Source organism: Squalius cephalus, assembly GCF_949319135.1.
Source record: "Squalius cephalus genome assembly, chromosome: 3".
Lineage (NCBI taxonomy): Eukaryota > Metazoa > Chordata > Actinopteri > Cypriniformes > Leuciscidae > Squalius > Squalius cephalus.
In genome coordinates, this window is record NC_137124.1 from 11,817,519 (window position 1) to 11,841,095 (window position 23,577).

General features: G+C 38.6%; 1 protein-coding gene across 6 annotated transcripts in view; it reads right to left on the bottom strand.

Annotated features, from left to right (window-relative positions):
- Positions 1-23,577, bottom strand: part of ehbp1l1a (EH domain binding protein 1-like 1a) — a 37,888-nt gene that overhangs the window by 4,591 nt on the left and 9,720 nt on the right. Inside the window, exons 6-25 of one of the 6 annotated variants that reach the window (XM_079866709.1) lie at positions 22,770-22,909; positions 22,292-22,366; positions 21,305-21,550; positions 19,486-19,698; positions 18,216-18,440; positions 16,979-17,431; positions 14,933-15,163; positions 13,556-13,615; positions 13,286-13,445; positions 11,940-12,341; positions 9,357-11,750; positions 9,211-9,276; positions 6,255-8,761; positions 6,125-6,155; positions 5,526-5,726; positions 4,768-5,241; positions 1,103-4,114; positions 430-664; positions 184-338; positions 30-78 (exon numbers count right to left, since the gene is read on the bottom strand). In XM_079866709.1, the coding sequence (XP_079722835.1) occupies positions 30-78; positions 184-338; positions 430-664; positions 1,103-4,114; positions 4,768-5,241; positions 5,526-5,726; positions 6,125-6,155; positions 6,255-8,761; positions 9,211-9,276; positions 9,357-11,750; positions 11,940-12,341; positions 13,286-13,445; positions 13,556-13,615; positions 14,933-15,163; positions 16,979-17,431; positions 18,216-18,440; positions 19,486-19,698; positions 21,305-21,550; positions 22,292-22,366; positions 22,770-22,909 (11,329 nt within the window). Of the gene's footprint in view, positions 1-29; positions 79-183; positions 339-429; positions 665-1,102; positions 4,115-4,767; positions 5,242-5,525; positions 5,727-6,124; positions 6,162-6,254; positions 8,762-9,210; positions 9,277-9,356; positions 11,751-11,939; positions 12,342-13,285; positions 13,446-13,555; positions 13,616-14,932; positions 15,164-16,978; positions 17,432-18,215; positions 18,441-19,485; positions 19,699-21,304; positions 21,551-22,291; positions 22,367-22,769; positions 22,910-23,577 lie in introns of all 6 variants that reach the window. The other 5 variants (XM_079866708.1, XM_079866710.1, XM_079866713.1 and 2 more) reach the window with 5 other exon arrangements.

The window sequence follows — 23,577 nt, forward strand, 5'->3', positions numbered from 1 at the left end:
TTTATCCAACATTAAAAGGGGTGGATCACCTTCTTGTTGTTGCGTTTAATGTCATACGGATCCAGCATTTCATAATTCCTTAAGACAAAATAGCAAACAAACATGATATTGAATAAGATGGAGTTGATCAAATATACATAACCCATTTAACATTTATGCCTTCTTCCGCATTAAAACACCCACACTTTATCTGGATGGAAGTGATGCAGGATGGCACAGAAAGCAAGGCCGTTTCTCCACGAGGTGCTGAAGTTTGTTATTCGAACACTCTTGTAACCTTGTGTGACCTTTTGGCACCATTCCAACAGAGACTGGCTTGAATTCACCAAGGTCGTAATCTGGATTTGAACACAGAACCAATTAACCACTTGCTCATTAATATCACAGTAGTAACAATCAACGTAATAAAAAAGCAGTTGATCCAACAACCTCTATTTCACTGGTCGGCGATGTGGGAGCTGTGAAACTTTCCTGAAGGTCTATGGCATCTGCTGCAGCTCTACGTTTATTACGAACAGGCACTGTGGGCTCAGTATTGGCCTCTCCTGAAACCTCAAGCTGATTGGCTGATTGGCTGACGTCTTCAGGGAAAGAGGCACTTAAACGTTTCTTCACGCGAGGCATTGGAACAGGAAAACTTGAGGAATCTTCAGCTGCTTCTTGTCTAGATAAAAGAAACAAAAGAAATATTAAACAAAACTGCTGATTTCTACATCTAAATAAACCAATATTGTAAAAGCTATTCAACTCATGTAAATACATCTCTTTCAAGCATAAAAATAAGTTCAGAATTAGTTTCACAAAGCATGACATCAAAATTAAACAAACAAGCACCAATGTCTTCATCTTTATCATACATTCATTTATTTTATTTACATTTTGCAATTTGTTCATAAAGACAAACAGTTTAACTTAAAGGTCAAACCCTTAATGACTAAATTAACCATACATTGGTATTGTTTTTGAAAACCCAACATTGAGGAAGCAACATTATTGGTCAAAAGACAGAGCACCTCTAGTGACCAGTTACAGCTTATAGAAAATAAAAATATGTATGTGTAATGTCTACAAATGGGACCACAGTCGGTCCTACAAAACTTACCCAGACACATCTAAGACAACGCCTGAGTCATCTAAAGTGTCCATGCTCAAATCAACCTCATTATCTCCAGAATGCACAGCATCCCTTTCTTCCTCAACACTTTGATCTTTTTCAATTTGTTGCTCTTTCACAGGAGACTTCTCCCCATTTTCTGCACAATGTTCACCAAGTGGAGCACCATTCTTGTGTATTTCACTGTTAACTGTCACATCAGGAACTATCTGTCCAGTGAGGTCTAAACCGGACTCCTTTTTGTTTATCTCTAGTTCTTTTGCAATTGTGGTGGTTGAATCCTCAAGGCTGTTTATCCCTGATTCTGCCCTCACCTGCATGGGCACTTCGACGGAACATTGTTTATTGTCTGAGAGAGGAAGGACTTCTACGTTAAGAGAATCTGCAGGAGGAGGTGGACAAGTCAAGGGATCAGTGAGATCATCTGGAAATGAGCAACTTAGACCTTTCTTTACAAATGGCACTGGGACTGGGAGAGTTGAATCTTGATGGTCTTCTGTTTGGAGAGCAATATTGTCTGAATCTGCTTGAGACACAATGGATGCAGGGGCTGGAAGATCATCTGGAAAAGAACCACTGAGACGTTTCTTTGAACGTGGCACTGGGACTGGCAGAGTTGAATCTTGATGGTCTTTTGTTTGGAGAACAATGTTGTCTGATTCTGCTTGAGACACAAGGGTGGATGAAGGGGCTGGGAGATCATCTGGAAAAGAACCACTGAGACGTTTCTTTGAACGTGGCACTGGGACTGGCAGTGTTGAATCTTGATGGTCTTCTGTTTGGAGAGAAATGTTGTCTGAATCTGCTTGAGACACAAGGGTGGATGAAGGAGCTGGGAGATCATCTGGAAAAGAACCACTGAGACGTTTCTTTGAACGTGGCACTGGGACTGGCAGAGTTGAATCTTGATGGTCCTCTGTTCGGAGAACAATATTGTCTGAATCTGCTTGAGACACAAGGGTGGATGAAGGGGCTGGGAGATCATCTGGAAAAGAACCACTGAGACGTTTCTTTGAACGAGGCACTGGGACTGGCAGAGTTGAATCTTGATGGTCTTCTGTTTGGAGAACAATGTTGTCTGAATCTGCTTGAGACACAAGGGTGGATGAAGGGGCTGGGAGATCATCTGGAAAAGAACCACTGAGACGTTTCTTTGAACGTGGCATTGGGACTGGCAGAGTTGAATCTTGATGGTCCTCTGTTCGGAGAACAATACTGTCTGAATCTGCTTGAGACACAAGGGTGGATGAAGGGGCTGGGAGATCATCTGGAAAAGAACCACTGAGACGTTTCTTTGAACGTGGCACTGGGACTGGCAGAGTTGAATCTTGATGGTCCTCTCTTCGGAGAACAATATTGTCTGAATCTGCTTGAGACACAAGGGTGGATGAAGGGGCAGGGAGATCATCTGGAAAAGAACCACTAAGACGTTTCTTTGAACGTGGCACTGGGACTGGCAGTGTTGAATCTTGATGGTCTTCTGTTTGGAGAGAAATGTTGTCTGAATCTGCTTGAGACACAAGGGTGGATGAAGGAGCTGGGAGATCATCTGTAAAAGAACCACTAAGACGTTTATTTGAACGTGGCACTGGGACTGGCAGGGTTGAATCTTGATGGTCTTTTGTTTGGAGAACAATGTTGTCTGAATCTGCTTGAGACACAAGGGTGGATGAAGGGGCTGGGAGATCATCTGGAAAAGAACCACTGAGACGTTTCTTTGAACGTGGCACTGGGACTGGCAGTGTTGAATCTTGATGGTCTTCTGTTTGGAGAGAAATGTTGTCTGAATCTGCTTGAGACACAAGGGTGGATGAAGGAGCTGGGAGATCATCTGTAAAAGAACCACTAAGACGTTTCTTTGAATGTGGCACTGGGACTGGCAGGGTTGAATCTTGATGGTCTTTTGTTTGGAGAACAATGTTGTCTGAATTTGCTTGAGACACAAGGGTGGATGAAGGGGCTGGGAGATCATCTGGAAAAGAACCACTAAGACATTTCTTTGAACGTGGCACTGGGACTGGCAGACTTGAATCCTGTTGGTGTTCTGTTTGAAGAGCAATGTTATCTGAATCTGCTTCAGAAGGAGGTCTGGATGAAGGGAAGGGAGGATCATCTGTAAAAGAACCACTGAGACGTTTCTTCACACGTGGCATTGGAACTGGAAGACCAATGCATTTGATTCGCATTTTCACTTCAGACATCTCAGAAACATTCAAATCCAGCTGTACCTGATCTTTCATGTTCAGTTCATTACCAGCTTGGGTCTCTCTTGTCTCTTCAGACTGAGACATATTGCTGATGACAGAAGACAACATGCTCTTTATTTCAAACTCTTCATTGGCATCATTTATGCTGGTTTGAGCTTTACTCTTCCGCCTCTGAGGAGCACACAATTGCGTGACTTTTGGAGGTAATAGGGGAACATTTTCTCCATTGTTGCTATGACATGATCCTATAATTTCTTGGGGTGTGGGCTTCTCTTTGGGTGCTGGTGAACAAATCTCAATTTTGGATACCTTTAACTCATTTTCAGCTGCTTCTTTCACTGAAGTGTCATCAGGAAAATAAGCACTTTCGCATTTCTTGGTCCATGACAATGGGACAGGTACATGCGTTTCTAAAGATGTACCTTCATCTGCCGTAGCTGAAGAACATTGGATGGTGGTGAGGGCTGTACCTGGCTTTACATTGTGTGAAGTACTCTGAGAATTATGTCCAGTTTGTTTTATGACACAGATGTTGTCACTTTGAGCATTTGGTTCAGCTGGATTGGAAACTGGTGTTGATAACAGAATGTTCTCTTGAAGAATATCCTGCCTCTTGCTCCTTGGTGGCAAAGGTTCTTCTGAAGTTGAAACATCAGTCTGTTCTGCAACAGTCATTGGGTTATTAGAATTTTTTAAAAACGGTAAAGACATAGGTGTTTTTTCTTCATCCAGCAATTCGTCCTTAGTCCGTTGGATGAAAAGAGAGACTTCGTGCACAATATGATGTTGTGGCCTTAAGAACAAAAATACAGTATCACTACATTTATTTTTGTTTTGAGATCAGTAACGAATACTGCTTTCCAATGACACACTTATAAACCACAGCCAACTGATACATACTTTTTTATCAAGCAACATTACCACAGCTTAAAGTACAGCCATCAGAAATGGCATACATTTGCAACATGCAACGAGTAAATTAAAGTCACAACAGATGCAGATTTTGTAATAACAGCACAGATATCACAATCTTAGCTAAACAAACAAGTGTCTTTAAGGGTGCAGTGTATTATTTGTTGTTGTTGTTCTAAAATACTTTCTCTTCACAGTTATATGTGCAGATAAAACAGTAAGTAAAATCTGTGGCTCTTTCAAAATAGTTCCTGTCTGCCAATGGCATGATTTGGAGGCTGACAACTTGTTTGGCCACAATCATTATGTTTTCCAATTCCATTGTGTGCCACTAGGGGCAATAAAATGACACAGTGCACCTTTAGGGCAAAAAGCAGAATTCAACACATGGACAATTTTTCTTTTTAATTACAGCCATTTCACTGCAAAATGTGAGGAGGAAAACGCTAAAATAAAATAAAAAAAATAATATAGCCATGCTGCTGTTTGCAGGGCTCTGTCGTTGTTGGGATGCAACACTCTTGATGAACTCACCCCTCCTCTTGAAATATTGTGGTTGACACCTCATCTCTCAATGCCTCAAACATTTGACTTTCTCTCACAATCTCATCATTACAGGTTTCCTCTTGAACATAAGTTGTACCCTCTTGTATCAATGAGTCTGCACGTGTGTTATCCTCCTCTTTAGTTATCTCATGAAGGTCAGCCTCCGTCAAGGGGGGCCACTTCCTCATTAGGCAAAATTCTTCATCTTCAACAAACCAGCTTTCAGATTCTTTTGATGACAGTGATGTTTCTGAACAACCACTAACCAAACGCCACATGTAGGGTTCAGCAGAATCGAACACCTCAGGCTCTGCTGCCTCCAATGAATGATAACATCCACTAGCTATGCGAGTCCCGCTGCCCTCGAGATCCACAGAGTATGAAAGGCTGTTGAGAGGATCTAAAGCGTCCGTTACCGATCCAGAGCTAGAGGGCTGCAATATTGCTGCAACGGTCTCATAACTAAAAGAAAGCAACACTTAAAATGTTAAAAGTAAAAAAAAAAAAAAAAGGTTTTCCAAACAATAAAATGCAAAATATGATATTACTGTAAATTAAAATAAATTGCTCCAACAAAAGAAAACATTTGTATGTGGTTAGGAGTCATTTTATTGATTTCTCATTACATTTAAATCTTACAAAACTAAAAAAAACATTGACCTACATAGATTTTAAGTGTTTTTCTCCAACAAAAATCCAACACAACATGCTCAATGTTTTCACTCAGTTATGTTATTCGATCTTACCCTCTGTGAAAGACATCAACTATACTCTGAACAAGACCAGAAGATTCTTCTTTCTCTGTGGAAGAATCATCTGCCTCCAAAACCTCCCATCCTAACATTTGAGCAGTCTCTCCTGGCTCTGCGGTATCATGGGTTTTACTAGTGGACTGCTCCCCGACATGTTGCTCCTCTAGAAGAAACTTCTCCTGATGGTTTTCAATACTGATACAGAATAGTTCACGAGTTAAAAGTGAAGTCTGCAGGGTCTGTGATGCAATTCACATGCACCATGCGTATCTCTCATGTACACACAAAAAATGTTAGTGTACAACATACAGTGAGATGATATAATAGTGTTAGTGAAGAAAGTCATATATTAGTCAGTTAATTCAAATCATGTTGAGGCATGTTTTATTGGATTATTTTGAATGACACAATGGGTGTTGTCTTTACATGAACAAGCTTGCATACAGCTCCCATAAAGCCAAAACAATGTCAAGAAAATATAATATAATATAAGTAAAATAACTACTAAAATAAATGTGGTCTGCATTTATGTAAAGCAAATCAAACAATTAATCTATTTCAAATGCAGCAACAGAACATGCTATGTAACTCACCCTTCAACCAAGGGCATCTTGTGAAAACTTCCTATTTCTTAAACAAAAAATACATTTAAAAAAATCGTAACATTTCGGAGAATACATTTTGTTCAATGTTCAAGCCTCACTCTAATGTTGGGTATCTTACCAGTTCCTGTTATGTCCAGTGATTGGCTCCTTTCTGATTCTATGTATTGAGTAAATTTGGCCTCAAATTCAATGTGTTCTTGTGGTAGACTTGATGGACAAATTGCAAATGTAGAAGCATGTGGGAAATCAGGAAGCCTTGCTTCAACAGGAGAACATGACACTTCAGTGGCCAGGTTATTGAAACCTATTTCATCATTTGCAGAGAATGAAGCTTCTGAAGAAGATGGCAAGACAAATGGCATCACATGCTCTTCTTTTTTTAGCCTTTTGGCGCATGGAAAACCATAATTGCTGGCCTTATTAGGGCAGGTAGGAGTAAGCAAGAACATAGTGTTTGAATACTCTTCATAATCCTTTGTACAACTTAAAAAAAACCCTGGTCTTTCTTTAAGAGGTTTGACCCATATGGGCTTCTGAGCGGACCATATCCTTTCTTGAGACTCTTCTATGGGCATAGGTTTTACTGTAGGAACACCTACTATACAAGAGAGCATTGGGCAAGAATGCAAAATGCTGACTATGTCTGGTTCTTTACTGAGATAGAAGCCCTCCACTTTAACCTGAGGAAGAGAGGGAAAACCAGGTATGCATGCTTCTCTCGGGCAGGTGGGCACTAGTGTAAACATCCTCTGCAAAATATATTTGTCTATTTCTTCATAGGGAGTTGCTAAATTTAACTGGAAAAGCAGTTCTGATCTGGTTCTCAATGGCCTCTCCAAGAGGGGTGTTTCATCTGCAAACCATGGTCCTGTGTTTATTCTCTCATTTGATGAGAATCCCATGATTCTTGAAGCCTTCGGAACACACTGATGAAGATGAACCATATTGGGAGGAAGTGTAGCTTTGCGCTTAGGTGCATATGGAAATCCTGGTATTCTTGCCTTTGATGGACAGGTTGGAGCCAGTGCAAACATTATTTTAGTTAATTCACTGAGCCAATCTACTCTGTCAACAAGAACAACAGGTTGTTTTTTTAAAGATGCATTGCACAATGTTTTCTTGTCAATAGACCAATCTAAATGCTCTCTTTTAGAAGAAAATCCAATAACATTTGACTTCTCTGGGCAAGCTGGAAGCATAAAAAGCATTATTGGTTCGGGCACAGATGGAAAACCAGGAATACAGACAACTGATGGACATGTAGGTGCCAGAGCATACATTCTATGACCATTTTCTTTGCATTTCTTGTCCATGTCCAAAACAACAGGGAGTTTCTTTAATTGACTTGACCACAAAATGACTGTACTCATAGGCCAATTGGACGTCTTTGGGATCCGGATGCTCGGACAACCAGCTATATTTGAAACCTTTGGGCAAGAGGGACAAATTGTTTGCATGTTCGGCTCCATCTGTGACTTAGGATGTGGTCTAGATGGAAAGCCAGGAATGCATGATGCTTGTGGGCATGTTGGTGCCAGAGCTATAATCTGTAAGTCTTTTTCATCTGTACTGGGATCAAAAATACCAGTCTGTCTATCTTTGAGTAAATTGCAAAAGATTTCTGATTGATCACTAATGCACTCCTTGCCTTCAAGGACCCTTAGAGATGGACATCCAGGGATTCTAGAAAGCAATGGACAGGATGGGAGAAGCTCCAACATATTTGGCTCAATTTGGGTTTCAGGGGTAGAATCTGGAATTTGAACAGCGTTTTCAGAAATGAAGTTTAATATCTCATTTGCAGGCTTGGAATCATCCCTTTGTTTAGAATCAGCAACTGTAGACTCTTGAATGTCTAATTTATCACACGATTGAGTAATTATTTCTTCACTGTTTGGTGCAGATGGGAAATCAGGATTAAGTGGTGAAGTTGGAACTGTGGCCACCATCATTACAGGCATCTCTAAATACTCAAATGGGCTATCGATGTCTTGCTTTGGCTCAGGAAGTTCTTCCAATAATGATGTTTCAATGCTCAGCCACTCCTCGTGATGCTTTTCTTCTGGAACTGGGGTCTGTGAAGATGTGTCAACAACAATGGATGTTTCTGGGCAAGATGGACATGGGGCCTCTGTGAGTCTTTTAGCAGATGCAAAGCCAGGAATTCTTGCTTCATCTGGACATGTGGACGCCAGGGACACCATTTTTGCCTCAAAGAGGTTTTTGTCCAAATATGGCATAAACAAAATATTTTTGGTTGATCTACATGGCTCATCCCAAATTATACTTAAATCAGTTGGCCAGTTGATTAGGTCTGTTTTGCATATGCTTGACAGCGCTGTAGATGGACATCCAAAAACTCTTGAGAACAGTGGACATGATGGGAGAAGATATACCATGTTTGGTACACACTCTTGTTGCAGTCCTGTAGGTCGATCTTTTGCTGTAGAAGGGACCAGACTATTGTGATCTTCTGTAGTCTCTTCTTCTTTCTGTAAAGCGTCAACAAACTGTTCTGTTCTGTCTTGTGCTTCCCATAATATACCTTCAACCACGTCCACGTTTTCAGTCAGAGTGTCTCCGTAGTTTTCAGAAGGTGGAATCTGAGCACTTATGCTTTGACAGCTGAGAAAAATAAGCATATAATCAGATGTCATATGACAATACAAGACAATTTGACTGCATGCATCATTCCATTTGCTGGCAGCCAATTAAGTGTTTCAATGAACGTGTCCTCCTGAACACTTCATGAACTAATTGATGGGCTTGACAACTACAGCAGGCCTAAATTGTCTTCACTACACATCATTTGCTGTGCCTAGTTTTCACACCATAATGCATTTATCATTTTAAAGGCATGGTTGACCCAAAAAATGAAAGGGTCAACTATGTAGGGTCTACTGACTAAATAAGAAATTCATACAGGTTTGGAACAGCATTTTTCCTTTTGGGGTGAACTATGCCTTTAAGAGAACAGTAGATAAATGTTATGTAGATGGACAAATTCTGATGCAATTAGGGCAAGGCAAAGCAATAAATTAATACTCTATCTTATGTTTCCTTGTAAAACTCACCTCTCCTTAACAGTCAGTAATAGTGGCATGTCTGGTATGGAGTGCCACATTCTGAAATGCATTTTCCTAGAAACAAGTGTCAAAGTATTTCATGCACTATCCACTGATAAGCAATACAAAATGAACTTCTGAACTTCTGAACTTACCCCCTCTCCAGAATTCCCTTTTGTCCTTCCTCACACCTTGCCCAAAAGTTCACATTCTCCTTGGTCTTCTCTAATGCATAACTACTGCCAGACTGTTTTGCACTGGACAGGTCCATTTCAACTTCTGCTGGACCAAGCAGAGTCGAAGTTTCTTGTTTATGGCAAACATCTTCTATTGACACTTGGCTATTATTTGTCTGATTAAGAATATGTGGAGATTCAAAATATGTGGATGGAAAGCCAGGGACACTAGACTGCTTTGCACAGGATGTCAGCATCATGGCCATGTCTTCTATGTCTGAATTCAGGTGATTGTCATTTGTTTGATTCAAGTTTATTAAGGAAGAACATACCATATCAGACTCATTCTTTGAGGTCCTCCTGTACAGTTGCTTTGCATTCACAGGCCATGCACTTGAATCCATTGCTTCATTTCCAAAATCAACAGATGGCATACCTAATACTTTTGTAAAATGTGAACAAGATGGCATGAGGGAAACCATATCTGGTGCCGCCTTCTCAGTTTTTAGTCTTGGGGCAGATGGGAAGCCGGGTAATTTAGCACTGGTTGCACAAGTTGGGCGCAAAGCTACCATATCCCTAATGATAGCTTTATCATTCATTTCTCTGTACTGAGGTGGAATGGCTTGCATGGACTGACATTTTCTGCTTAATTGTTTAACCCATAATGGCCTTTCATTTTCAGGCCACTGTAATTCCACTTCAGATATTACACTTGATAGCATCCCAGGCACATTTGAAAATGTTGGGCAAGAAGGGAAAAGATAAAGCATTAGTTTGGGCTTTGGTGCAGATGGAAAGCCAGGAACACTTGCTTTCACTGGACAACTTGGCAAAATAGCATACATTTCTTTAAAACTCTCTTTGTTCTGATGATAAATGTTTAACCTGTCAGATGAGAACATTGGCGAACACCTTCTCACAAAAAAGGCTTTCTCCTTAAAAGGCCAATTATTTACCATAGCCTCATCAATTTTGCTTGGGTCTAAAGAGGGGAAGCCTGGAGTGTTAGCTGTCTGAGGGCATGTTGACAGAGTACCAGACGTTATTTGTGTTTTAGGCATGAGCCACGGTGCAGAAGGAAATCCAGGTGTTCTTGCTTTTCTAGGGCAAGATGGTATCAATGACAGCATATTGTTAAAAATAGATTTGTTTTCTGTAACTTCATACTGAGCTGGATATGGACAGATTAAATGACATGGCTGAGATGTTAGTGTCTTCATCCAAAATGGTTTAATGTCCTTTGGCCACTCCTTAAGTGAATCTGATGTGCTTGGAAGAATTTGTATAGTTGATATTCCAAGGACACAAGAGGCTGTTGGACATGAAGGTAGGAGTTTTGTCATACAGAATGTAGTGTCTTGTTTTCGTTTTGGTGCAGATGGAAAACCAGGAGTCCTCGCTTTTCTTGGGCAAGATGGTACTAAGCTTACTATCCCGATTAACTGGTCCTCTTTCAGTATGTTTACAACTTGAGGCAAACTGGACTGGTTCTTTTGTGCTATTATCAGAGATGTTTCATTGTTGGATGGCCATTGTTGGATTATATTTTGACTACCAAGATCTTTTGTAGATGGAAATCCAGCAATGCAGGAAACTTTAGGACAACATGGTGAAATCCTGACCATACTTGGTGTAACTGGTTTTGGAGCAGATGGAAATCCTGAAATCTTGGGTGCTTCAGCACAAGATGACCTCAATGCAACCATATTTCTTGCAGTTTCAAAATCCACCTTCATTGAAGATGCTGGCAAAATCAGTTCCTTACTTTTCTTAAAATAAAATACTAAATTCTCTTTAGGCCAGATTTCATCTGTGCAAGTGATTGGATATCTTGAAGGAAAACCTGGAACTACAGAGACATCTGGACATAATGGTAGAATACTGACCATATTGTAAGGCAAAGATGGAAATCCAGGGATGCTGGCAGTTCTTGGGCAAGTTAAATGTAGTGATATCATATTTTCCAAAGGGATCCGGTCATACAATGAGCAATCCATATCTTGAATACATTTTGCTGGTTTCTCTTTTTGAATGTACTCTTTCAGTATCTTCACAGACCCCTCCCAAGGCCACTTAGTGTCTTGAAAGTTAATAGATGGCATCCCAGGAACAAAAGCAGTTTTCGGACAGGCTGGAAGAAGATACATCATGCTGGGAACAGATGGAGTACTGTCGACATTAGCTTTTTCTCCTTCATGTGCTTTCTTGCAGACGGGGAGAACACTGAATTCCTGGTTCATTCTAGGTAGTCCATCTACAAACAAGTCTCCTTTTTGATTTTCAACTGTATTATCAGCCAATATGGATGGTGACCAAGGAGAATGTGATACTTTTGGGCAAGAGGGCAGCAAAGCGGCCATGCTTTTGGCGCTGAGGGACAGGGACATTAGAACAGAGATCAGAGGGAGGATGTAAAATGGATTTATGAATAATAATAAGCGAATGGACCGCAACACATACAGTATATGTCTTTTATATTAATATAGCATAATAAGCATCAAATGTAACACAGTAACTATATGCTAGCAAATTTGACGGACGCATGCAGAACATACTTACCCTTCATCAATTTGATCTGACTGGGACATTTCTGGATTTGAGAGGAGCTGTGGCACAGATTTTTCTTGCTCTTGTATTTCCGCTGATTGAAAGCTACTTCGAAACGGCTCCGTTTTGTCTTTACAAGGAATCATCTTGTCTTCTGTCTGCTCATGTGCAGCTGAGAGTAAAACGACCTGCTCAGCAGAGCTCTGTGAAATCTCTGACTGATTGATCTGGACCTTAGTTAATGGGGCGGTGAATGTAGGGGCTGCAGCAGGTTCTGGGACAGTTTCGAGGGCTTCAGTAGTGGATACTCTATCGGTTTCAGACAGCTCTGGTTTTGGCAGCTCAAAATGTGGGACATCAGTGACATTGGGTGACATATGGTCAGTGGGCAGCAGAGAGGTCATACTCTCTGGTCTAAGAAGAAAACACATCAGAACTGAGGTGTGCTGAGATGATACCAAGGAAAAGTTTAAATTATACTGCATGGCATTCCCTTAAACCAATGTCAATTACATTTCTCTGAATGAATAGTGTTAATGAAACACCATGCTGAAATGCAAAGTCATTTTAAACCAATTTTAAACAACAATTGTTTCATGCCCCGCTTGGTATGAAGATAGAAATGCTCATTCATTATTTTTTCCTCCATTCATCACAGTGCAACTTGTGTTTTAACATGCAAACTAATACAAAAAGCAAATTAAGGGACTTTAACCCTGAATTTACACCAAAGAAACCCAATGGCCTCAAAATGTCAATAACCATTTCTATGAAATTCAAAACTGGTTTGTTGCTTTAGTCACCTTGTGGGTAGTTAAAAAAAAAAAAAAAAACTAAATTTATATCATTTTGGTTTTAATGCAGGGTTAAAGTCCTCACAAATGTAAGTGATCATAAAAATGTATGCAATACAGGAAAACCCATTCAGGATGGATAAATAAATAAATAAATAAATAAATAAATAAAGAATGAAATAAAATACAATACAATATTAATAAGAAAATAATAATAAAAATAAAATAAAAAAAATAAAGTAAAATAAAGAATGAAATACAATAAAATAAGAAAATAAAATATATAAAATAAAATAAAGAATGAAAATAAATAAATAATAGAAATAATAATATTTATATAAAATAATAATATATAAAAAACAAAAAATACATTAGGTTATTTTTGCATCCAAAAAAAAAAAAAAGTGTTTTTGTTCACAATAAAGTCATCCATAGTAGTAAATGCAACACTAAAGTATTCCAGGTATTGATACCAAATTCAGTGCATTGCTGCTGTCAACAAACAACTTCACTCCATCAATGCACTTGCTATTGACATCAACCAATTTTCTGCATAATACTCACCCTCTTGCAGGCCGTACAACCTCAAGTCCAAAAACAGGCCGTTGCTTGTCCATAGAGTTGTTTGGTCTTTGGCTGGCTATACTGATGACTCCGGCTCTGCGAGGGTGAGGTTCATGGTACTGAGGAACATCTGAAGGTTTTGCGCTTGCATCCTCATCAGCTGCAGAGATATTCACACAGCGATCACAAAAGAATTACTAATATGTCTTATTTTTTTTTATTTTTTTTATTTAATCAATAGCACTAAGAGCAGCTGTAGTGAATACTCACCAGTAGACACAGTATTGGGATATTCCTCTTCTGGTAGTACACTTAACTGTCTGTGTGTCTCTGAAATATAAATATAATATATTTATTATAATATACAGTATAATTTGTTATATCTTTTACAAAATATTAAGCGCAAAAGATGAGGCATCATTCAACAAGCATTCTACTGATGCATTATCTTTTCCATCTGCTAAAGTTAACACAGCACACAATATGGAATTTAGAGAAAGCTCAAGCCTTGTACAAGTTTATTAAGGTACACATCTGCTTGCAAGATCAGTATTTATCAATTTATTATTATTTCATACAACACTCTTAGTCGTGTGATACTGCATACACTAATGTTCAAATGTTTGGGTCAGTACTTTTCTTTAAATAATGCATTCAATTGATCAAAAGTGACAGTAAAGTCATTTATAATGTGACAAAATGATTTCATGTAAAGCTGCTATTTTGAACTTTCTATTCATCAAATAATCCTATAATTTTTTTTAATCAATTTATCATGTGAACCATGCATCTGTTGTGATATGTTCAATTATTTGCGGTCAGTAAGATTTCTTTAAAGACAATACTTTCATTCAGCAAGAATGCTGAATAAAGAAATGTATAATTTTACGATACAAATCAATTCTGTTATTTTGATCTTTCTTTTCAGCATATTAGAATGATTTCTGAAGGATCATGTGACGCTAAAGACTGGAGTAATGATACTGAAAATTCAGCTTTGCCATAACAGCAATAAATTACTTTTTGCAGTATATTAAAATAGAAAACAGTTTTTTGTAAATCATGCAATCTTTCACAATATTACTGTTTGCACTGTATTTTTTGATCAAATAAATGCAGCCCTGGAGAACATAAATACCAACCAACCCCAAACTTTTGAACAGTAGGGTGTTACTAAGTAGGTTTTTTTTCATGTGTCCTCCAGGGGGCATAACATCATGTAATTTAAGACTAATTGCATACGAGTCATCTGATTGTTATTAATAACCCAGTTTCATTTCTCTTTTTGTACTATTGAAACTCCTGTATGCTTATGAGAAAAGCAACACTAGAATACCAGTAATACTCAAAAACTAGTTTAAAATAACTATAGTTTAACTGAATGTTGCTAGTGTCAAAACATTGTAACAGTTAGTCAGAAATACGGACTGTTTTAGCAGTTTTATAGTTATGATGGATGTATGTAATCCACTGGGAAGAAAGGAATGTGTGGCCCTTCTGACCCTGTGTTGTTATGCAAGCAATGTTGGAGTGTAATCTAAAACAGATCTCACTAGCTCAAGCCATGTTTCAATCTGTTGATCAATGTAAAACACACAATGACAATATGAACACACACATATAAAAGGTTCAGACCAACATATGTACCTGTGAGTGAGTCAGAGGAAGGGATTGAAATGGAGGCAATAACAGGGGCTACAGTGGATGTTTGGGTGTAAATGTGGGGGTCAGGGATCATGGAAGAGGGTGAAGGAAGAATGAAAGGAGAGGTTGGGGCATCTACAGGAGAAGGGGCTATTGGCCTGCGCACATTAGGTCTAAACACTGTGGGCACAACCTGATGTCTCCATTCGGACGTCTGGACCTCTGGGAGAGGCTCTGAGGTTGGCAATGACCAGATGAGAAAGGAAGATGATAGAAAAAGGAGAGAATGATTACAAAGGAAGAATGGAGAAGGAGGAGATGAGTGCAGAGAGGAAACCAATTAAAGGGTTTGGGTTCACCCAAAAACTGTCTTTTTACTTTTTTTCAGGCTCACATGGAAGTAAAATAATGACAAATTAACACAAAACCTGCTGGTGAGGCTGACTAACAGCAGATGGAGATTATGCATCTGTACTCTACGGCTATTCCTACAGTTCCCAGATGTGCAACGATGAATATCTACTGAATCTGTGGAAACAATTTCATTAAAGGTGCTCTAAGCGATGTCACACGTTTTTTAGGCCAAAACATTTTTTGTCACATCCAGCAAACATCTCCTCACTATCCGCTAGCTGCCGGTCCCCTGAACACACTGTAAAAAAACACGGTCTCTGTAGACAGCCCAGGGTCCACAAACGGCAAGAAAAACAAACTGGCCCAGCCTGGACCACGAAACATAACAAACAGTGTTCCAGCCAATAACTGACAAGAATGATTTGGGGGTGGGGGTTGGGGGGGTGCACATTAAGGGGGGTGTGGGGAGTGGAGGAGAGAGAAGCATGAAGAGGGAAGTTAGCTAGAGGAGAGGTGTCCTAGACAACGACAACGACTGACGATAAGAATTTGTATTCTTGAGAATTTTGAAATGGCCGACACACGACCAAAGAGATGACGTTCCGATGAACAAACAAAATAGAGAAAAGGAGAAGGAACGCGCAAAGTCCCGAATTTACATCGGAAAAGCGTTCAAAAGGTGGCGAGAACTCCGCCGGCAGAAGGGCTTCCAATCCGACATTCGGGTGGCTCGGTTTTTGCTGGACAGGAGGGTAAATTCAGTTTGGTTTTTCTAAATGGTTCATGACTGTTTCAGGAAGCACGGGAGGGAGGGGACGGGATGAGGAGGAGGGAGGGTCGAGCTAGCCTCCGTTTTGTTTGACAATACTTTGAACGTCAACAAGAAGTGACGTCACCCGACATCGCTTAGAGCACCAAAATTGCAATTTTTGAAAATGCAATGCATTAAATTAGGGTTATTAAAGTTAACTAAAACCATTAAACTAAAACCATTTATTGTGTTACTTGAAATAAAATATAAACAACGTAAACTTTATTTCAGCTATGTGCCAAAGCAAATTTTCTAATTTTAATTTAGTTTAACAATGTAATAAAATAACTAAAACTGAAATAAAAATAAATACAAACCACATTTACATAAAAAAAAAAAAAATTAAAATGGCAAACAAATAAATTACTAATACTTTAACTGACATTAAAATGAAAACAGAAAATACAAAAATGAAAACTAAATAAACTATAATGAAAAAAAAAAAAAGTAACTCGATAATAAAATATCACTGATTAAAATGCAAGCACTGTTAATGCAATGTATTGGGTTTTTTTTTTCATGTGATTCAAAATACTTTTTTTGTTTTAAAGGTATTTGTCATCATTTTACTGCCATAGGCTCATTTCATTCCTTTCTTTTACAAAGGCAACAGCTTTGGAATATTATAAGGGTGAGTATATGATGACAATTTTCATTTTTGAATAAACTATTCCTTTAAAAATATGAACTATGCTTGACTCAGACAGTGAGGATTAGAGCTCTCACAATATTCATGCTCCATTGAAAGGGCATCCGAAACCCTTTCACAATGCAGATGAATGTTTTCATCTTAAACTCAACAGATGAAAACTGATCATTTCATTAGTTTAACACATGCAAACGAGTTTAGAACAGTCGTCCTAGAGTCTTTGTTTGTTCTCTACCTGAGTCAGAGACAACAGATGCTGTGACCACAGGACCAACATCAGGAGAGGAGCATAGAGGAGCACCAGAAACAGCGAGATGAGGAGAAACACAGGGATAAGGGGTGGACCGAGAACTAGATGAGGCAGCAGGAGCAATAGAGAGAGAAATCAATGATGCTGAAGGAGGAGCGAGGATGGCAGCGGACATGGTTTGAGAGCCAGAAGTAGAGACAGACTCGGCACTGAGCATCTCAGAGGAAGGAGCTACACTGGGAGACGTTACACCAGGATTGGGAGTAATAGCAGAAACGTCCATTGGTTGAGGAAGCACATGGGATGAAGACAATGCAGGAAGTGAGGACTTAATAGAGTTTGGATGACGCTGCGGGTTAATATGTTCTGCAGAGGTGAAGGGAGCAGGACACAGAGAAGGGTGCAGCTTGGGAGACCTCCACTCTTTTTGCCAAGATGCTGGTGTTGATCATGGTAAATAACAGAGGTTAATGAATGACAGAGTGCATGTATAAACAGACAGGGATACAAGGGGCAAAAGAGGGAGAAGAAAGATAAAAATACATTTATAATGTTACCAAAGATTACTATTTCAAATAAATGCTGTTCTGTTGAACTTTCTATTAATGAAACAATTCTGAAAAAAATGCATCACAGTTTCCACAAAAATATTACGCATTCATAATATTTTCAACATTGATAATAATAACAGGAAATGTAACTTGAGAAAAAAAATAGCATATTAGATTGATTTCTGAAGGATCATGTGACACTGAAGACTGGAGCTGAAAATTCAGCTTTGTTATCACAGGAATAAATGGAATTTTGAATTCCATTCTAATTCTATTTTTAAAATGAAAATAGAATAACAATAGATTTTTTTCTATTTCACAATATTACCGTTTTTACAGCATTTTTTTATCAAATAAATCAGGCATGTTGAACAAGAGAGACTCTTTCAAGAACATAAATCTTACCAAAAATTTGAACGGTAGTGTATCTGGTCAAATTTGATTCAAGTTTTAAGAGTATCCAAGCCTTAAAGCTAACAGACATGGACTAAAAGCCATGAATCTCTTATTTTGAATTCATGAGGTCCTAACAGCGAATATGCATCTTTTTAGAAATATTTTTTTTTTAGAATGCTAGGTACCAAATATGAAAAGTGTGGGTTCAAAACGAACTTTAAAATCAAATTCCATCTCACTTAAAAATGGTGTTAAATACGAACATGCCCATGTACCTGTCTCAGTGGCAGAGGGCATGCTCGAGGGCTTTGTGAGGGCGGAGCCTGGCTCAGCCAATGAGGCGCGGTAGATTTTTGAGGCCCGTGGAGCAGGTTGAGCCATTGAACCATGAGGGGAGGAGCCAAAATCAAAGGAGGAGGGTTCAAAAACAGAAGGGGAGGAGCGAGAAGAGGGGAAGCTGTGAGGTCTCGAGGTCTTGCTACGAGCAGCAGATAAAGTGGCTAAATCAGGGGACAAAAATACGAGACAGAAAGGAGAATATTGAAGAAAACAAGATCGCAAAAATACGTTACACAGTTAAAGGCACAGTCTGTAAGTTTCGCCACTAGAGGTCGATTATTCAAAACAATAACAAAGGCGTAGCTTGATGACGCCATGAATGAGTGTGGAATCTACAGCCGATGGAAAGCTATCCGACGAGACTCAGGCAGAAATCATGTTCATGGATGAGCTAATGTATTAAAGTTTTATTAACATTACTGTGGTATGAGGCAGGGCGGGGCCGAGAGCCTCGGACATTTTACAATTCTGTTTTTATTATTATGCTCATATGCCGCAATCGACTGCTGCCGCTCCTTTTTCGTTTTGTTGTTTATTTTTATTTTACAATTAAAGTTACATTTAATGTCAGCCTCCTTCTTCCCTGAACTTTAACTTGTTTACAGTTACGTTTGATCACTTAAATCAACATTATTTGATCTCATTCTCATGAAACAGACGGAAATGCTGAATTAATACTCATATTTAAAAAATATATTGTATGGTGGAGAAATGCTGTATTACGGTTACTACAAATAAAGCTCTTTCTGATTATGCTATGTTAGCTACTTGACAAAATAGAGTTGTCTCTGAAGTACAAACATGTTATTCGCGGTAAATCAAGAAAACAAGATTCAAACAATAAGACTAACCATGTTGAGCTTTATAACAATGGTTCATTTTCTGTCAATAAAGGAATTCAAACAGTTGCTCACTTGTCTAATAAAACACATAATATATTAAAGCGTCTTTGGTGTTTCCATGGTTTCTACGGAAGTAAAAACGGAAATTAAGGGTAGCGCAGATATGACGTCACTGATTTCTCTAGATTAAAACATTATTGAAAACACTTCGGATAAAGTACACAAGTCATCAAAATATATAACACTTTTCTAGTGGTTTATGGATATTTTAATCCAAAGATCTTACATGTTGTGCCTTTAATTCCAGCTACAAAACAATTATTTACAAGCTACAGCCACTATCTTTTCGGGCAACACTCATTACCTGTCTGGGTAACATCAGGAAGAGGGGTCTGCTGTGGGGATGAGGAGGATTGAGCAGAAGAAGACGAGGAACGAGAGATGGGCATGCTATTCACAGGAAGAAAAGAGAGGGACTGCGGGAGAGGGACTGAACCGCCCTCAGCAGAGCGACTGCTCTCCAGTAACTCAGAGTTAGCAAGACCTCCAGACGGCCTTTGAGGGACAGTTACAGCAACTTATAGGAAGAAGGAAAAACGACAGTATGAGGAGAGGTAGAGGGGAGAAAAAAGGAAAAAGAAAGTAAAGCTACAGCTTTTGTAAATCTGTTGATGTGTGTGTTTTAATGAAGGCAAAAAACACGCATTATATTAAAGTAAATGAGGTTCATTAGATCAAGTTGTGACAGAGCAAGAATGGTCAAAGTCAGGAGCTGAATATATAGCTAGTTTGATGAACAAATTCACAGAGTGCTTCATCAGTTGCTATGGGGAGCAGGCTGTTGCGAATTGAACAGCAGCCATAAAATTCATTTGTTGTTTATAAGGGGCAGTTTTCCAAAAGTCAATTAAGACTCCTTTTAATGATCCTAGAAGTCAATAATGTAAAAAAACGAATTGTATAAATGTTCAAAACATGATACCTCTCCAGAATAAGAAACCATTTCAGAAACAATCATTTCTAATAAATTTCTTGTTTAAGTCTCTTACGCTATTTAAAAATAACGGTCTTGAGAATTTTATGCAGTTATTCATGCAGGAATTTCATGTAGATATTCAGCATAAAATTCAGTTAAGAATAAGAAATAGTCAAAATGTAAGATATAAAGTCAAACCGTGAGATATAAACTTGTGATTGCAAGATATAGAGACTTTATGAGACACACTTGGTTCCGAAAATTTAGGGTTAATAAGTTTAATACTTAATAAATGCTGTATCTTTTGCACTTTATATTCAAACAATCCTGAAAAAAGCAATATATTCAAAATTGATCAAATATAAATAAATTCTTGAGCACAAAAGCAGCATTCAAGAATGATTTCTGATGGATCATGTGACACTGAAGACTGGACTGAAAATTTCAGCACTGCCAACATCGGAATAAATTACATTTTAAAATATAATAGAACAAACATTGATCAAAGAAACGCAGCCTTTGTGAGCATAAGAGACTTCTTTTAAAAAACAATAAAACAATCTTACCGACCCCAAACTTTTAAACTCTGGTGTATTAAGTTATTTTATTTTATTTACTCTAAGGCGAAAATGTGTTTCCATGGTAATATTCAGTTTTTTAGGTCTAAAATCTTTTGTAATTAATTGCTTAATGCACCTTTAAACCAAACCATCGAAATAGATTAATGATGAAAACATGTACTGTAAGTAATAACACAGTAGAGTGAGTTTGTGGGTGATCTATGAGTTTTGGAGATGCACACAGCAAGCAATAGCCATCATTTCACCGTCTAGGTTAACAATAGACCAGATATAGTCCGGCTATGAGTAACCCACTTCTAGACAAAATAACCTTGAATTTGGTTACATGTCAAAAATAACTTGCGATATGTACGATATTCTATCATGTAAGCAAAGTAAACAGTGATTACAAGGTGTCTGGTTTCATTTCTTCACTCATTTCATTTCTTTGTTATCTAATTGATGACTAGTTTATTCTTGGGCTCTGGTTTAGACGTCTATTAAATTTTCACTGACAGCACAGATTTCGCCTTGTATTGGCCTAGACGTCTGTGATGTGTTTGGACGGCTATTAGACGTCTTTTAAACGCAAAATTGCTTGCTGGTGATGGTCTGCTGCATGGCCCCGGGTGGATGAGTGTTTGTACCTGAGCCAGTCGGCGGATGGAAGATTTTGGGCAGGGCAGGTGGATGAGCGCGTATGAATGCAGGTATAGTGAAGGCGTACGGGGAGGCGCGTGTCTGCGGGACACTGCCGGCAGCACGGAGGGGTTGGACACGGGAAGTGGAGATGATCGGGACAGAAGGGTCAAGAGCGGTGCATGACAGGGGGTACTGGAGAGGAACGTTAGGTGTAATGAAGGAACAGCTCATCCGATCCGGTTCAGAATGAGCTGAGAGAAATTATGATGAGGATCATGGAGAGGAACAGACAAAAACAGAAGAAGTAAGAGTGGATATGTAGTTATGAGGTAGCAGACCAAAAAAAATTATTCCATAAAGACAAAGAGGAACTTAAATGAGCAAGGAATAATTCAGAAGAGAAGACAATGAGTGAAACCAGGAAGAGATGCAGATCTCAGATAAACTCTCACATTCACAAAGTTATGATCTCTGGTATGCTGAGGTCATGGGAATGTGTTATGCAATTTCACCCACTTTCTGACTCTGACAGATACAAAACAAGCCCAAGAATCCAGTCTATCCAAATGCTGGATAGCAACACGAGTTAGAAATGCATTTCTCGGTATCTGATAAAACACAAAGATGACGTGAAACAAGAATCTATTCAGTTTGAAATGGTTGGTGTGATATTCGTGATATCTTTGGTTTTGGGTTTTAGAAGTAGTAACAATATTGTTTAATTTACACAACTAAACTAATATAAACTAAAGTGCACTTAAATGTAAAAACAACCCCAACTTTGGCTTTGTATTACTTAAAGGTGAAAAACCCATGATTTATCTATTAGATATTATAAATATAAAATGTATTCAGATAGATAGATAGATAGATAGATATCCCATAATACTTCAATTGAATCATACCAAAACTAAAATGTTAATTCTAGTGTAAAGGAAATGAAAAATGAGATTGACGAGTGAAAAAAGCAGCCAGAGCAGTTAGTAAGCTACCTGTGTCAGAGGGACCCGTGTCTACAGCAGGTCTCCAGGCCTTGTCATGTATTCTCCTAGCAGGAGGAAGAGGAGCTGAGCACAGGCCAAAAGAGAGTGACAGAAGGAAAAAGAAAGAGACCATTTGAGAAAAGAATAACAAAAAGTCTACAATGTGAATGAGACTAAATGTTTTGAGATTCTATGTTTGTCATGGCAAGAGCTACTTCTACTATCTGAAATACAGCATTAAACTAGAGCAAACATTAAATCAACTCAACACGACCAAAAACAGCAGTTCTAAAAACAGCAGACAACCACCAGGCTATCTACCCCCTGGCCAATTCCCCTAAAAAAAAGGAAACAAAGCATAAAAACTTGCAAATAACCTTTTTAGAACAGGAAATGCCTGTTTCTAAACTTGCTTCCAAACTTCTGGTTTTAGCTTAAAGTTGCATAAGTATGTGCACATAAGACTGGGAGTTTATGTCAGTATTACCTATTACTGCAGTGGCCATTTTCACTGCTGCACTCAGTCTTTTGTCCTCCTCTTCATCACTGTCATTGAAGTCCTCCAGGTTTCCAATGTCAGACTGCTTCAAACTCATCAGACTCGCCAAACTTTGCATGTCTTCATCACTGAATACACAATACAGCACTAATACTTAAAGCAGTGGTTCTCAACCTTTTTGACTCCAAAGCCCCCCATTGTCCACAACAATATTCAAGTATTCTTGAAATCACACCTTTATACTTAGGCTTTCTCATATAACCAGTTTTTTTTTTTTTTTTAAGACTGAGGTGGGAACCCTAGTTGTTAAGAGTGTGAATAAAATAAGAAATATCTTGATTTTTAGTAATTTTATCTTATTTTAATGTGTGTTTTGTTTTGTTTTAAAGTCATCTTGAGGCCCCCTTGTAACTTTGCGGAGGCCCCCTGGTTGATAACCACTGACTTAAAGTCACCATGAAATCATAATTGACCATTTCTTTTAATCTAATATTGCAGTATTCATTATAAATGATTTATCCGCGCAGATAATCATTTTTTTACTCAGGTGCCCTCGTAAACTTTAATTAAAGTGGTCATGACATGAGAAATCAAATTTGCCTTGACATTTTGATATATAAAAGAGATCTTTGTATCAATTAAAGCAAATTTAACGTTAGCTTTGACGCGTCCCATTAAACAGCTTGTTTGTGTCTCTGTACAGACTTCAGAAGGATCCCAGCAACGGAAGCAAGGGGATGGTTTATTTTAATTGCGTCCCGGATCACGTCTGAGGATTATATGTTTGTTCGGAGCA